At 35.1% G+C, this 18,168-nt stretch overlaps 1 protein-coding gene across 2 annotated transcripts in view; it reads right to left on the reverse strand.

Moving 5' to 3' along the window:
• Positions 1 to 17,224, reverse strand: part of LOC142980642 (neuropeptides capa receptor-like) — a 126,036-nt gene extending 108,812 nt beyond the window's left edge. For both annotated transcript variants that reach the window (XM_076126147.1, XM_076126146.1), the window contains exon 1: positions 16,680 to 17,224. In XM_076126147.1, coding sequence (XP_075982262.1) covers positions 16,680 to 16,983 — 304 coding nt within the window. In that variant the 5' untranslated portion in view covers positions 16,984 to 17,224. The remainder of the gene's footprint in view (positions 1 to 16,679) is intronic.
• Positions 17,225 to 18,168: the final 944 nt, after the last annotated feature.

The raw sequence follows: 18,168 nt of genomic DNA on the forward strand, positions 1-18,168 counted from the left end.
TAGGGTAAGCCGTCTTGGATGGCGAAATATGAAAGTATAAACACTTTTTCATGAACGCTTTGTGTATATGATTTTGAGATCAAAAATATTGATATAAAATTTATTCTAAAGAATTATGGTGGATTTTTTAAACCCTGTTACTGAGTTACTGCTTATTGAGATATACCTAATTATTAGGTATGCTTGCTATGATACACTTTAAACGTGAGCACGAAAAGTGAAAACCAAAATGTGTCGTGTCTTCATTACTAGAGGAACAGTTTTTGACAGAGAGCAGTTTTTTACAATAACTAGTAGGTCTGGAGCACTTAAAATAGAGGTAGGTTAATGAGGGATGTGAATAGTATATAAATAGTAAAAAATGAAACGGAAAGAAAAACATTCCTCATAAAAATCCCGCGTAATATCGTTGATAACAGAGTACGTGTGAGGGCTTAACCCTCAATATCTCGGCAAGTAATTAACACGTAAGCCGCGCAAATGCCTCACGTAAATCACTAAGCCTCTCACTCCTTGTGACTTGCCTACCGAAATTTACTACCAATGGAGGAACGAAAAACTTGGTAAGAGGGAGTCCAACTCGTAAACTTAGAGTTCCGTATTGCGATTCTCTACAGTCATTATTTTACGAGTATAATCTTTATCTATACTAATATTATCTATACTAATATTATAAAGCTGAAGAGTTTGTTTGTTTGTTTGAACGCGCTAATCTCAGGATCTACAAGTCCGATTTGAAAAATTCTTTCAGTGTTAGATAACCTGTTTATCGAGGAAGTTTATACGCTATATAACATCACGCTACGGCCATTAGGAGCGGAGTAGCAACGAAAAATGTTACAAAAACGGATAAAATTATGACCCTGCATTCTCTCTTATGTGACGCAAGCGAATTTGCGCGGGTCAGCTAGTCATCTATAAAGACTTTGACATTTAAAGCGTACTTAAAAAATAGTTCCATCCGCGCCAGCTAGAGACGCTGATCCGATTTGCGTATAGAATTTCTCAATAGTTAATTAGCCCTTTGTCGATAGTCGATAAGGGTAAAGAGTGAAGGAGAATTTGGATTGCTTTGACATTTGTTTATTATGTGTCCATCTATTGCAAATCATTCCGGTTACCGCAGACCTCTAGGGAATTCCTTCCTATTTGTCTTCGTCCGTGGCTATAAGTGCCTACGCGGAAGTGACCGTGACTGCATTTTTGGCAGAGAAAAGAGCGTGCTGTTGATAAAAAGTAAACATTCATATTACTATTTATTTAACAAAGTAAAGAAGACAAAGGCTTTTTAATATACATGTTATTTATACTGACTTCTGACATCGAATTTTAGAGTAACCTTTTTGAGACTTTTTCTTAAGAAGTAGTTTATAGGCATAGGTTTCATAAAAAAAATAAAACAAAAAGAATCGAGTTTATTTTACGATCGTATAACGATGTCTTATAAAAAGTGTATCTTGATTAAAATACAATTACATCGACATCTTACGGTTGGACGGTAGGATATATTGCGAACTACGGTTCAAATATTACACCCGAGCGACAGATGGACAGACAAGGAAACTTAATAATACAGCCACGCCACGCAACCTCTCTAGATCTCGTGAGGCATAAGGCTTGCTACAAACATATTCTATTTGACAATATTTATCGGACAACAAAGCGACTCAACTCATATTTTGTTCTGCTTGTGGTGACCACGTTCATCTACACATATTCGGTTGTACCACCCGGCTAGATCCGATCAACGCCGAATATCTATAATCTAAACTGATATTATAAAGGTGAAGAGTTTGTTTGTTTGTTTGAACGCGCTAATCTCAGGAACTACTGATTCGTTTTCAAAAATTATCAGTGTTAGATAGCCCATTTATCGAGGAAAGCTATAGGCTATATATCATCACGCTACAACCAGTAGGAGCAGAGAAATAGTAAAAAATGTAACAAAAACAGGGAAAATTATGATCCATTCTCTTTTATGTGACGCAAACGTAGTTGCGCGGGTCAGCTAGTATATTATGTGTAGCAAGCTTTATGCCTTGAAGTAAGGAACCCTAAAAACATAGTACGTACTAGTTGTGTTGAGAACCTCATTTTGCCATATAAAGATGTTATTACGCACAGATTTTCATAGTTATTGCGAAGTTAACGTTCCTTATGTGGGATTTACGTGGGTCAATTAGTTTTAACGTAAACATTATTATTCATTGTTTTGGGTGTTCGGTTTAAGCAGAGCCTAAAAAGCGCTACATCTTATGATCCTTACAAAGTTCTCAGGGTAAAAATGTCGGTAAAAAATGACCCATACAAATCTTGCTTATTTATTTATTTATAATAATTAATTAGGACCCGATCGTGTCTCAGATAAAATGTCTTATTTATTTACTAACTTTTTAACAAAAATGTAATTGAACTCTTGGAAGTTGCGATTGATAGTGAGCACTGTATTTTAAGTGAGAACTTGTTTGTGTATATAAAGAGTTAAATATTAGTAGCAGTAGTATCTTCGGCATCAATAAAAATACTTGAAAAAATCTTTTACTACCCGAAAAGGAAATTAGGTCTACATGCATATTATAGACTTTAATATATTTGTACAATATACATGCAAATTAGACTCGGATGAATCCGGGTCGTAACCCTAGTCAACTTATGAAGACAATGTTGAACAATCTGTACGCAATAACCCAACCTAATCTCCTAAGTCACAAGTCTGATATCAAACTATAGTCACACAACTTAGTAGAAAGCCTTCTATGTATGGTTTGTGGTAGACGAAAGTGTATAAAACTACGAATTTAGAACATCAGTGGGTCTCTGAGACTTTTGCACCTGAAGAGTGGCTTATCGTGTCTAGCTACTCTATTTAGGAAATACACAGGTTTTTGAAATTTCTGAACAGTTCACGGAACTTCGTCTAATTCCAAACTAAGCAGAGCTTGTGCTACAGTAGCTAAACAAGTAATAAGTATATGTACGTACCTACTTTTAAATATATGATTATAAGTACCTATATACTTATAATCATATATTCTTATCTATTGTTCTTGTAGATATATACTACACATTTGATAAATTTACAACCAGGCTAGTAACAAATAAATACTAGTGCTCGTTAGACAAATATTTGTCTTTGGTTGGATTCGAACCTACCACACGGGACGCTACAATTAATGCCGCGAGATAACTACTTTAACCACGCGCCCAACTTGCAGTTGAATTATAACTACAATCTAGATAAAACGTACATACCAATACACTCTACAAAGTTGTCGAACTACACACACAAATTAATCACAATGTCTCCGGCGTTATTGTATCGTCGTCAATATGACGGAACTGTCGGAAGGACGGAACACTGATTGTTGTTGCGTTGAATTAGTTATGCATTGTCATGCGATCGTGTAATCATTGCTGTGTATATGTGACGCGAGTAGCGCAAGCGATAGATAAGTCGCAGGACTGTCGCGTGCGATTATAAAATCGCAAGATATTGTGACAAATAGCTCTATATAATATGCTAATGTGAAGTGTGCTGTTTCTGGGAGCTGTACGACGGTTTCAGCTACTCGTACTTATAAAAAAATCGTAGTTAATGGTAAAATGATCTCTAACTGTCTAAGTTTGGGTTATTTGGTGTATGTGTTTGTTATTTTTCCATGTAAGTACCTAACGAATGTTGTAATAATAAAAAACTGTAAAGTTTCGTATCGGTGATGCAGTTAAACATTTTATAATTTTGCGAAATCCATGTGTAATTAAAATGATTTTGATCTAATAAAATTATTAAGGGTTTCACGTGCGAATGCCAAAAACTCGCGCAAGATATTCGCCAAAGTCCCACGCACAAAAAAATCTTGCGTAAATGTCAGAAATATGTAGCAAAGTCTGGCACGCTAGCGTCTTAAAAGTCTCGCACAAAGTCCAAGTCTCGCGTTTGTCGCAAGTCTCGCGCGCGATTGCTCCACGTGTTACCTTTACGTTACTCATATTGTAATCTAACGAAGGTCTGCGGTTTCCTCCATGAATGGAACTAATCCATCAACTGTTTGTTCCCTTGAAGCCTAAACCGCTGAATAATATGACTTCGATTAGATGTTACACACATGAATACCCCACAAGAGTCACGGAAGACTTGGTAACAACGATCAATTACTGTTATAACCTGTTACAATTTTACGGTTTTGTTGCGCCATTTCCTGCATTCGGTACTAACTAACTAACAAAGAGCGTGCGATTGACAATAAGTTTGGTCGAAAAAAATAAATATTGATCTGATTAGTAGATTGATAAGTTTTATAGAATTTTTTTCCATACCTATTCGATAGTAACAATTTAGACTTTAATAAAAAAAAATATTTGAGAGATTTGTTTTCGTTTAATCTGGTAAAACTGACAGTAACATTTTCAAAGCTTATAAAATACTTCTATTTATACATAAATAGTATCAAGATCAGGATACCGAGTAAATTACCAATTCTGGACAAATTATAAAAGGATAACCATGTTGAAATTGAGTTTCAAAAATTAGGTTCTTCGTTACGGATAAAAAATGGGAATCCCTTTCATTTGTATTCACACATGCTCGCATGTGACAACAAAAAAAAATCTTTTATTTTTTGTATATTATAATCACCATAATCATAGAAATACGTGACTGTCGTACTAAGTTAAAAAGTCAGATCATAGTACCTGTTTTTAATCGCTACTCGCATTTTTATTAAGCTCTACACCCCGATACAGGCTGCGCCTAGTGGGGTTGTCGTAGATATAAGCATAATTTTGTAATACTGGACTGGTAATAAATAATTTTTATTTATTTTTTTATTTTTTTACTCTTTAAAAAAAAAAAGCATTTCAATCCTTCTAATATTCAGTATAGATGCTTACATTTGTAAGGATGGATGTATGTGTGTTTGTTACTCTTTCACAAAAAAAACAATTTAACGGATTTTAAGGAAATTGAATTGAAAAAAAAATATACATGGATATTTTATAAACTTATGATTATTTATAAATATTAACATAACATTAACAAAGCATATTTTTACCAAGGGAAATCGTTTTTAGCGGACGATGTCGCTGGCGGGAGCTAGTTTCTATATAAATCAAATATATTTCAACGTTTTTATCAAACTGAAACTGTTGTGCAACCTGTCATTGAAACTTACTGAAAAGTTCAACTCTTTAATTCACTACGCACTTAATTAAATCGTATTCCACGCAATTAAAGCCTTAAATGGGTTGCTTAAACGAATTTTGAGGGTGAATCGTCAAGTAATATCGCCCAGAGAGCCAATCAATCATTTACCCACCCTTTGGGGGGGGGGGGGGGGGGTAATGGGGTGTGCAACCCTTTAGAAACGACCCCATTGTACAAGGTGACTCAGGAAGTACAAAAGAACCTACTTTTGTGTAAGGAAGTGAGGCTTTCAAACTGTTGTGGGAAAATGACCGGGAAATATGCAACGTGTATTGTGATCATTCTTACTGATATTATAAATGCGAAAGTTTGTATGGATGTAGCTTTTTCAATCAAAAAGTACTGCAGGTTTTGTTTTTGTTTTAAAAGACAATTGCCGCACTAAAATTTACTTTTGTGTCGCGAGAACTTTTACAAACATACAAACAATGGCCACAAAGTACAACCAGAGTAGCATAGTAAAAAGGTCCCAGATAGTCAACGTTCATAATTTTATATAAAATGTGACAATGTACGCATAATTATAAATTCTCACGACCCTTACCTTACCTTACAGTACACATATTATTTGCCCTCGTGACTCTAGCAAAAGTACACAATGTCACTAACATACAGTTTTTAATAAAAAGTTACGCCAACTCCAAAAATATGTCAGAATTAAAAAATGATTTTACTTTACGTCGGCAACTCTCAAACCTTGAAATACTTTACCCTATTTTTCATATCACGCTTATTTTTATAGAGGTACAGGCTGAGTGACTTGACAGTGGAAAAGAAATTCTGTGAAGATTGCCTTGTGTGCAACCGCTTCGCTAAGGTCTTATCTTTGACTCTTGGGTTGCCTCAAAACTGTTTCTGTCCTTTTAAACTCTTTAGGATACGCTTTCATCTACCAAATTGATAGACCGATTTAGATAGAGTTAAACAAAGCCATAAATGATTTTCCTCTCGCTTATATTGCAGTTATCACACGCTAAAATAACCAAATTTGTTCGCTGATTCCAGAGATTAGCGCGTTCAAATGAATAGATTAACAAAAAATCTTTTCAGCTTTATAATTCAAACTAGTGGCCGCCCGCGACTTCATCTGACTACCTATTCTGGGTCTTCAGCTACCTACATTCCAAATTTCATCGTAATCCGTTCAGTAGTATTAGTGTGAAGAGTAACAAACATACATACATCATAAACTTTCGTATTTATAATATTAACTACAAAGCAATACTCGTACCTCGATCGTTTATAGAATATTTTCAAAAATACAATACACAAACGAGGTCAATACATTACCGAAATAGTATTTTCTACCTCAAGGCACTCGGAAATGTCGTCAAAGTGATTTTGTTTCCAAACTTTCTGGAGGGAAATAGATCGCGATGTCAATTTCCTTGCGCCACGAAATAGCATTGTACCCAGTGTGGCTTTCGAATACACGTGAATAAAACATAACTGTACCTATCTTTACTATAGTAGTGAATAGGTAAATTAAACGATTTTCTCCGACCGTTAACATTTATGATTAGACACTAATGCCCAGGCATAAATCTGTATTCATAATGATTAATGTCTGTTTTTAAACCAGCGTAAACGTCATAAGTAAGTATATTTATTGTTATGTAAAATCAATCATTTGTGCATCAAGAAACTACTGAAATGAATTATTGAACCATACGCTATTTTAAACACACTTACAGACCCTTGCATGTAAATTTCAAGAAATAAACTGAAATTAGTTCATGAATTAGTTTGCTACAGCCGCAGCAGTACATAGACATTTGGACATAGACCGAAGACATTAATAATTATAATCTATATTAAAAATCATGTATACTGAGGCTCTGTACTAGGATGTCGATATCTGTAGTACCAATAGAATTTTCGTCTCAAAAACTAGCGTGTTCCTCAAGAACTATTTGTCAAACGCTGATTCATAATTCTGAGCGTAGGAAATCGCGATAACATATGCCCATTCCTCTCGTATTCAGATAAAAGGAAACACTTGACATAACTACAAAACTACCCAATTACGTCACAATCATAAATTTAACTGTCCACTCACGATGCATAACTAACTGTCAGTTTAGCTAAACACGTACTTAACCAGTGAATGCAAACGTGTGAGTACAATTAGCAGATACTAGCTGACCCGCACAACTTCGCTTGCGTCACATAAGAGAGAATGGGTTAAAATTTTCCCCGTTTTTGAACATTTTTCATTGCTACTCTGCGGTCGTAGCGTGATGATATATAGCCTATAGCCTTCCTCAATAAATAGGCTATCTAACACTGAAAGATTTTTCAAATTGGACCAGTAGTTCCTGAGATTAGCGCAAACAAACAAACAAACAAACAAAGTCTTCAGCTTTATAATATTAGTATAGATAAAGAGAATTGTACGAGGAACGCTGACAGCTGTTACAGGGCTATTTATCTTCATATTACATAATAAGGATAAACTTTAGCGCGATTCTGTACAGTCTATACTGTCGAGTATCGGGAGTTTGAAATTTACTGCCAGAATAGTTGTTACGGAGCCCGATAGAGGCGCTAACCAGAAGGGTGTATATTCTCGACACTATTTTTTTTATGTTACATGATAAAATACATCTTATAATAACATCAATAGCTTCGCTTAGTCTTTTTCGCTTTCTTTTTTTTTGTATGTTTAAAAAAAAGACAACTCCCGCACTAAGAATGGCTCATGTGTCGCGGGGACTTTTACAAACATACAACCAACGGACACAAAGTACAACCAGACCCGAAACAACAATTTGTGGATCGCACAAATAATTGTCCCGTGTGGGATTAAACCCACGACCTCACGACGCAATGGTAGCGGCGTGGTGACCTAAACCACTGCGCCACGGAGGCAGTCAAACTTTCGTCAGTAACTAAGCTTTCACGACTAAACACCTTCACCGATTCTCATGACAATGACCATGGATATAGTCATAAACGGCATGAACCTTGCAGGTCAGGTAATTAACTAGTACTCTTGATTTGTACATTTGCAAATGTCTATTTATTAACTCGCATAAAGACCACAGTACTTAAAAATTCTAAAAAGTCTCTTAATAGGCCTGAAACACGAAAATCATGAACGAGGTTAGAACAATAAAATATTTGTCTTGATATAACACGCATGATAACATTAAAATATTCAAATTGAAAACCTCATTTTGTTTGCAATGAGTTGACAAACAAAGTCGGTCTTCTGTTCATACAAGTAATGGTACAGGAATAACCTACATTTTAGCAGAAATAAGACCTGTTTCGTATATCGGTGGCCTAAAATTATAATATTTTCGTTTTTAGTAAGTATAATTTTTTGTCGTAAGAACACAAATAATTTCTTTGTGTTCAGGATGTTTGCAATTTTATTTCATTGTATGTTAATTTTCCATTAGTTTCTAATCTAAAAAATCTAAAATAATAACTAATCTCGGCAAAAAATCTCAATCTCACACTTGAGGCTTCGCACGTCCTAACAATAAACGTATTTTTTTAAGTGTACCAGTAGTTATAGGATTCACGCAGAGAAACGAAAAATCTCATGCCTTTACATACATACATATGTACATAATATCACGCCTGTCTCCCAAAGTTGTAAGCTGACAGTTGACACCAAAGAACGCCACTTGGTACTCGTTTACTTCCATACATCTTGTCATATAGGACCGCCGGTTACGAGTACTATTTACCTGACCTCTTTACAATTTTTATTCATGTCTTTATGACAGTCAACTACCCAAGTTGACTGTACTAAAATTGCACCAGTTTTCTCTCAGCCATAAATATCGACTCAGGTCTCTAAAACCACATACAAACTGAAAACTATTTAATCCAAATTCCTTAGTATCTTGTAGCCCTCAGCGCTATGTGGCGACATTCCAGGTCCGACATAATTGTCTTTGAATTGATCAAATTACTTACGCAACAAACATTCCCACGTTTAATTAGAGATGTAGTTTACAACTGGCTAGTACTTTAGTGGTAACACTATTGAAAAGGTCACAGACCTCTATTCCTAAGAAAAGCGCCTTGCGGTAAAGAACAATTATTTCTGCGATACACAAATAGTTGATTCAGGTTTGGTTGTGCTTTGTGTTCGTTGTTTGTGTGTTTGTAAAAGTCCCCGCGGCATAAGCGTAAATATTAGTGCAGAAGTTGTCTTTTTTTAGAAGAACAAAGTAAACTTAGCAGTGTTGTAACTTACTAAGCTAATAGTTGTTGTGAAGGCTTCAATTAGCCATTAATAAGCAGTAAAAGACGACACCAGTAGCTCAATTCTCTAATACTATCGACTACCGACAACCGAACTGTCATCGAGAAATTGTGTATGAAAATCTGATCAGCGCCTCTGACGGGCGTCGTAGAAACTTGTTTGGCAGTACATTCAAAATGTCAAAAAATCGAAAGCTAACCGGTTGTCAGTAGTCGATAGTGGTAGAGAATCGAGGTACTGGCTTGCATGCTTAAGTAAGATTGACACCTAATCCACGGTAAGATAAAAGGCAATATATATTTACGAGATTCTGAGTAGATAACTATCTCACTATGTTTGTCACGATCTAATTATACTTTTAATTCACTAGCGGACCTACACGGCTCCACTCGCGTACAAAACTCGATTCCCCACAGCCGCTACGAAGATTACTGTTTGAAATAAAGAAAATAGTAGTATGTTCACGAATCTTTAACTCTCTCAGAGTTTTCAAACGCCGGTTCGACAGTTGCCGGGACCAGAATGCCGGCATTTACTTGGGACAAAGGTTAATAAGCATTGCCGTGACGCCGATAACAACGTGGCAATGCTGCCAGCATTCTGGGAACGTTCCCGATGGATATCAATGTGGAGGAATACTACGACGCGTGGCGCGCTTTCCATCTTTTATTGTTTTTTTTTTGTTTTAATAAAAATACTCCCGCACTAAGAAATTACTTTTGTGTCGCGAGGACTTTTACAAACATTCAAACAACGGATACAAAGTACAACCGGACCCGAAATAATAATTTGTGGATCGCACAAATAATTGTTCCGTGTGGGAATCAAACCCACGTCCTCCCGACGGAATGTTTGCGGCGTGGCGACCCAAACAATTGCGCCACGGAGGCCTAGTTATTCATTTCAATTATATCCAGTTACATTTTTACATAACTTCTGAAAAGTTCTCCGGCAAAATTTGATTGAAATTTGTAACACAGTTAAGTCGTAGCAGCGAAAAAGACAGACCTACTTTTGCATTTGAAATATAAATATAGAAGTATTTATGTTAATGTATGCACAATACGCAGTTTTAATTGTAAGACGCACTAGAAATAAATATGTATGAGTGAGTCTTTAAATATTCATATCTCAAACGTAAAATACAGCCTGACTAGAATAAGAAGTGGCAACTTAGTATTAATAAAAAAATAGTAGACATATTTTAAATGTCTGTACTAGCCCATAGCCAGTTAAGCTCACCAGTCGTTTAACGATCTGTGAGTTAAGCAAACCTTGGCGCGGTCATTCCATAGATGGGTGACCGCATAGTAGTATTTGAGCTGGGCGTCTCCGCGGGCACGGAGGGCACGTAAAAAGTCGGTCCCGGTTGTTGTCAATAAAGATAACAATTGATAAGCCACGTTAAAGGCCTTCGGGCGGCTTGAACAACTTTAACACTAGGTTGACCACTAACTATACGATACGGCGCCTCTTAATATTTATACATACATGTGTAACCGTGTCGGTCTGCTAATTCAGAATAAGGTTATGATAGACTAGCTGACCCGCGCAACTTCGCTTGCGTCACATAAGAGAGAATGGATCCCAATTTTCCCCGTTTTTGTAACACTTTTTACTCATATTCTGCTCCTATTCGGTCGTAGCGTGATGGCATATAGGCCTCGATAAATGGGCTATCTAACAGTGAAAGATTTTTTCAAATCGGACTAGTAGTTCCTGAGATTAGCGCGTTCAAACAAACAAACAAACAAACTCTTCAGCTTTATATATTATTATTATATTATTAGTATAGATAACAATCATGCTGAGAATAGGTCAAAACTTTTTGTTTTCAGAATAAGTATTATACCTCTATACTAATAAAGTCTTTGGTTCTACAAAAACAGAATTCTCAGAAACTCTAGTCCTTTTTCCATAAATTGACACATGGTTAGTGATCTGAGATCTTGTCTTACCTAAGCCTTTTGTCTCAGCTTACACTCGTACGCGAAGGATAAATCTATGTTTGCATTTGACGTCTCGGTTCCAATTTTCAGACTTCAAGAAAGTTTCCTTTTATTTGTCTGAAAATTTGCTTAGAGACTATTTTTAGAGAGAAAATAGTGCTGCGTAGATGTAAATCGCCAGAATTTTGGATTAAAAATAGCTTAAAACGTTTGAGAGGATTCAATTTCGATGCCTTAGTTTTTTATTATATTGGGTCTTGTCTGAGACTAGTCAACTCAGATGGGTTTGGTTGCTTCGATTTTGTGTGAATACAGGTCAGTGTTTAGTAATTTTGGTTTTTAAAACACTTTCACAATACTATTGTAAAATTCTACAGGTTCTACTCGATACTGTTTCTGCACAGTGACGATATGAGATCTATAAAGCTGCTAAAAGATAAATCTGCGAGGTTTATCTGACTGTCCAGATATTGTTGAACAATTGGTTAGACTTTATGTCCCAATTGTACCTAGTGTCCAACTAAGACCACGTCAGCACCCTTTACTAGCCGTACCAGCGGCGCGCACTGTATCGCACGCGAACTCGCCTCTCGTACGTATGCTTACGCTGCTTAATTCTCTCCTGGCCGCAGCACCACAATGTGATTTATTTGCCTCGAGTTGGGCCAATTTATGTCGTCAATGTTTTAATTTTTGTGAGAAAGAATATTGATATATAATAAGAATATTATGTTTTTACAGTAGAGTTTATTTTGATGTTGTGATCATTTTTCTTTGTGTGTTTTTTCTTTCTTTTTTATTTCTTGTTTTCTATATTATATACAGATTACTCTGTTACTTTGAAATGTACAATTACTTGGATATAAATCTGTAATGTTGTATGTTTATGTAAATAAATAAATAAATAAATAGTTGTTCTTTAATTTGAGCCAAATAAAAGAGTTATACATAAAACTAGTTTATCAGACAACTCTACTCGTATATTGCGGGAGAAACAAACGAAATAAGAAAGGATTTCTTTTTTAGATTTCTTCACGTTTCGGCGCAGGTTACACTGGCCGTGGTTATAATCTAAACAGCCAGTTGACCAATTAATCAATTCTGTTTAAAATAACATTATGAATATACCAATAGCCATCTATAAACAAAGGAACTTTTGAACAAAAAGCCTATTAAAGCGTTTCAAACTTTCCTCCACAACAATTATTCACTCCTTAAATGAAATAGAACGATTTAGCGAATTATTTCTTTTAACTTCTTAATAGAATTTCTTTTAAATTACCTCTTAACTTCGGAAATGAATAAAATACTTAATTTATTTTAGATTAAGATAACGGATGACTTGTTTTTATGGAGTTTTTAAATTTAATTTTGATTTACCCGGTTTTGCTTTCCTAAAATTATGACAGCCGCTAATAATAGATATACAATAGTCTTATCTAAAAAAATAAGTCTTTTTGCATCTTAAGTCCTTTTTCCACCACTACCTATTCTTCTCTTTCCGGCCACACATTTTCCTAAATAATTATAATTGACTACTGCAGTTGGTTTCAGAATAGGGTACGTTGTATTTTTTTACTAATGAAGACTTGTGAGGTGCCATATTGCTCAACTTCCTTACACCACAGAGTCATGAAAACTTGTTTATAAATTTAACCCATTACTGTCCCACTGCTGGGCAAGGGTCTCATCCCGTAATGAGGGAGGGGTTAGGCCTTGAGTCCACCACGCTGGCCAAGTGCGGATTGGGGACTTTGCATGCCCTCAATAAATGTATTTAACAAATTTTAGGCATGCAAGGTTTCCTCACGATGTTTTCCTTTACCGTTGGAGCACGTGACAATTATTTCTAATACACACATAACTTCGAAAAGTCATTGGTGTGTTGCCTTGGGTTCGAACCTGCGACCACTTGCGTAGGAGGTGTCAACTTATACCACTCGGCTATCACTGCTTTTTACTTTACTTGAAAACTTGTTTACTTTAATAAATTTAAATGATACACCAATGATAAAATAATCCAACTTCTTAACATTCTTATTCATAACCACCGTCTATTAAACAGAAAAGCCATAATTATCTTCATCATCTTTTATACTACCACTACTAATCGTCTGTTTGTGCTAGTGGTCAACCTAGAGTCAAAGATGTTCAAGCCGCCCGAAAGGCTATTAACGTGGCTTAACGACTGTTATCTTTCTTGACAACAACCAAGACCGACGTTTTACGTGCCCTGCGAAGCACAGAGACGCCCAGTTCAAATACCACTATGCGGTTACCCATCTATGGAATGACCGCGCCAAGGTTTGCTTAACCCACAGATCGTTTACCAACCGGTGAGCGCAACTGCCTACGGGCGCATCATCTTTTAAATAGGTAAAACAATATACAAAGCTCAGATCGTATTGTTTGCGTGGGCGGAAGTTACGAGAGGGCTCCAAACATAAATGCTTCAGGGACCGATTCCATTAATCTTGTTTGACAAGCTATCGCTAAGTTGTAAATAATTGAGGAAGTGATATTAAATATGAACAGGTACTGAGGTAACTTTGTTTGAGATTAAATAGGGATTTCATATTTGTGACAATGTTTAGCTAACGATTTTCCCACAGCTGAGTATCATTCTCATCTTTGGAGCTAAAATAGGCGATAAATAATGAAAAACGCAACAACACATGCACTAAGAATTAGTATGTCGTCAGCGGTTTTTTAAAACCATATCAAATCAAATCATTTGTTCATTTAGGTCAAATATTGACACTGATGATAGTTTTACAATTACTGAATCTACCACTAACTTGAAAGGAGGTAAAGCCTTATGAGAAGAGCTGGCAAGAAACTCACGGCCACTCTTTTCAATACATACAAACAACAGCTAAAAGAAACTTAATAGTATCATAAATAAATGGATAAATATAAGGGTTTCCTTTTTTTCAATGGTCTCAGTGATCCTGGGTTTGATTCCCGAAACAGGGAGAATGAAATCGAGCTTCTCTAATTTATATAGAAATACTAGCTGACGAGGCAAACGTTATTTGCCAAAAAACTAAAAAAAAAGTGTCACTTAGCGGCATGAAAAATAGATGTTGGCCGATTCTCAGACCTACTCAATATGCTCACAAAGTTTCATGAGAATCGGTCAAGCCGTTTCGGATGAGCACGGTAACGAAAACTGTGACGCGAGAATTTTATATATTAGATTGTTAATAAGAACACGGAGTTTGGTAATGGGCTCGAGACACAGTAATACACTCGCACCTTATATCACCAAGAATCTAAAATGTGATTTGATTATCTTTACCTATAGTTACTTTTATTTATTTTAAACTTTATATATGAGCTGTATAAAGGCGGACTTAATGCCAGGGGCATTTTCTGCCAGTCTACCTTAGGGTTACGCAGAGATTGTTGTGAAGGTGTTTAACAGAAAGGATTAGGTATAACTAGCGAGACGTATAACAAAAAGTAAAAAAAATCTCTGCCAGATTGAGACCACGGTATTCGACAAAAATAAATAGAAAATATTAAATCACCATTTAGTTACTAACTATACGGTAGGATATTAATAATGCATCTTCGAAGTTTCAAGTCGGAGTTTAAAGACTTTATAAACGTACGAGATTTTCTCACGATGTTCTTCTTCACAGTTAAACTTCATGATCGTTTTCTAGCACATTAGTTTATAAGTCAAAGGTAAACGGAAAGGTCACCCTAGGAACAATATTTGTGTGAAAGTTGGTATATTTATTACTTCACTTTCTTCTGTCTTCGATAATACTTGCCGCCTGATAAACATCCTTATATTATTTTAAGTATATACATATCTGTAATCACCTATGTATGGCTTATTAAAACGCAACACTAATCACACAACTATTTGGCTTGGATGGAATTCGAACCTACGAAATTGGTCTATTTTATTGCAAGAACGCGCTAATCTCGGGAACTACTGGTCTGATTTGAAAAATTATTTCAGTATTAGATAGCCCATTTATCGAGGAAGGCTATAGGCTATATATCACCACGCTACGACCAATAGGAGCAGAGTACCAGTGAAAAATGTTACAAAAACGGGGAAAATTACGACTTCTTATGTGACACAAGCGGAGTTGCGCGGGTCAGTTTTTTTAATAACGTTATTTATTATTCACACAAGAATATTTACAATTTATAAAAGGTATTTTATTTAAGCTAAACTATAATACATCTACAATATAAAAAAGACTGTTTTTAATAAACGAAAAAGTGTTTCCTAATGCCATAGTTACGAGATAGAGAAGAACGGAATTGGTTGTAGTTATTTTTTACTGTAGTTATAATCGTAAATAACGAATAACGATAACATAATGTTTGTTATATTCTGTTATTGATACATTAATACTGTAACAAAGAAACTAAAGGCATGTATACGATGTAGTTTTTTTATGAGGCGCCTTACCTTACAAATCGTTTCATCGTTAATGCAACTACATAGTCTGTTATCCACTCAAACGTCCATGGATAGTATTGTAATTTAGGTGACTTTATAAATTAATTAAAATTAACTTATAAGGTCCTAGTGTGTGTATTTGATTAAAAATAAATAATTCACAAACGTACATTAAACGATACTTGACATAAAACAAATTGCTCAGAATTCAAATATTATGTTTGTTTCGTTCGAGAATCGAACCCATGACATCGCTACGTAGTAAGTCATCAGATAATGTTAATCTTAAAAATTACTTTTAATTAAGGTATTAATTGTTTAAAATGGATCTTTACCACTCTTAAGATTAAGGAAAATATCACAAACAATTTGCATTCTTAACTTAAGATCAAAAGTCCTCACACTTAACACGAATTAGGTTCTCTCAATTAAAGACCTTAGGTGTCCTCGAATAACAACAATGACAATTTTATTGTAATTATTACGACGTCTGTATGCTATGGTTAAAAATAATGTTTTACACACTCACGGCTATCTATTCGATTCCTACACAAAAAAACCCATTGAGTTGTCCAAAAATGTATGAATTTGATCTTTATAATAAGATAATTATATTTAATATAATTAATTTTTATTTAATTTTAATAATATAAATAATATATTTAATATAATAATGTTTCGATAAGTTTAAGTGCCGTTTTCTAGGGTTATAGATAAGCGTGGGTAGGTTATCCACTACCCAAAAGACAACGTAAAAAATGTATAAAAAGTAAATTCCACCCTATAATTTATCCGGGTCTCAGCTGCACAATATTAAAAAAATAGTTAATATAAACAAGTAATTTATATATAATTTAATTTAATAGTCCTTACCAAACAAAAGCAGCAGAAGATCGCTTAAAGCCAAACTGAATAAGTAATAATTTGTAGCTGTATGCATTGCGGGGTGTCGTACTATGACCACACACACAGCCACATTTCCTCCCACTCCGGTCACGAAGATCACCAGTAACAGCATGGATATAGGCACTATCTTCAAGAGAGGAAGCCGACGAGGTCCCATCATCAACCAAAGCATTTCTTCTTCACTACAGTCGAAATAAGTCAAATTTGTACATCGCTGATAAAATTGGGATGTTGTCTCGTTATTACGAAGGTACTCCACTGCGTCCGCCATTTTTGTTGTCTTTTTTTTATTTTCAAATTTAGTATCGAGATTGTTTCGAACACATTTTTTTTTTGATGAAATAGATATTTTTTCCTTTTATTTATTTAAAACACTTAATTATCACAATTATTTATTTACCACACTATTCTAAGTTGATTAATTAGTATAGATTTTAACTTTATTTTGTACAAAAATGTATCGTCACAATTTTAAACTAATACAGAACTTTGAAATACTTTCGTAGAAAGTAACTTTCACGATCGTAGCGCTACGGAGCGTCTACGGTGCGGCTACGAGCGTAGCGCGCGGCGGTCGACGCTCAACTAACTCGTAGAACCGTTGGTATTACAAAGTATTATGGTTAGTAATTCTTTCTTATTCCATTCATTGTTGAATGCATTAAATGTGATGGACATGCTCAGTCAATTAGGCTTATTGATCAGTTAAAAAAACAGTGGCTTAAACAATCTTTGACGCGGTTTTCTATACATGCTTGGCCTATAGTGGTATTTGAGTTGTGGGTCTTCGTACTTTAAAGTGTAAGTTAAAAGTCGATCTCAGTTGTTGTCTACTAAAGTGGCAGTCGTTAATGCTTCGGATGGCTTGAGTAACTAGTTTGACTACATTGAAGAGAGAAAAATTGGCGCGTATTTAAGAGTACTTCAGAGACTCTCAAACTTACAAAATTACGCAAGTGATATTTTTTATTTATTTTTAAGATACAAATAACTTATTAGGTCGGGGAAAAAGTCCTTTCGCATTATAGTATGTATGAACTTGTAATAAAATCTCTTTGGCTTCAAGAATCGCAAATGAGTACACATGGTTCAGGTTTCTTCCAGCGAGCTCGTGAGGTACCCGAATATCGAGTTTTTTGTGCAGAGAAAAGAATTTATTACAAGTTCATACATACTATAATGCGAATAGACTTTTTCCCCGACCTAATATTATACAATAAGTCTTAAAAATAAATAAATTAAGTGTGTTGCCTTTAAGGTTAAACTAACTTGGTCTTCTTGCGTGGGAGACGAGTGCTTATACCACTCGGGTAATACTGCTATTGACAAGTAAAGTAAGAGTTCAAATAAATTGGTTTTCAGATGATTGTAATTGTACTGTACCGACAAGATAAAGGGTTTAAAATCTAGAATAGTGTGTAGTCACCATTTCAATCAAGCACTGGAATTTAAGTAA

Source organism: Anticarsia gemmatalis, chromosome 18 (genome assembly GCF_050436995.1).
Source record: "Anticarsia gemmatalis isolate Benzon Research Colony breed Stoneville strain chromosome 18, ilAntGemm2 primary, whole genome shotgun sequence".
In the NCBI taxonomy this organism is placed as follows: Eukaryota; Metazoa; Arthropoda; class Insecta; order Lepidoptera; family Erebidae; genus Anticarsia; species Anticarsia gemmatalis.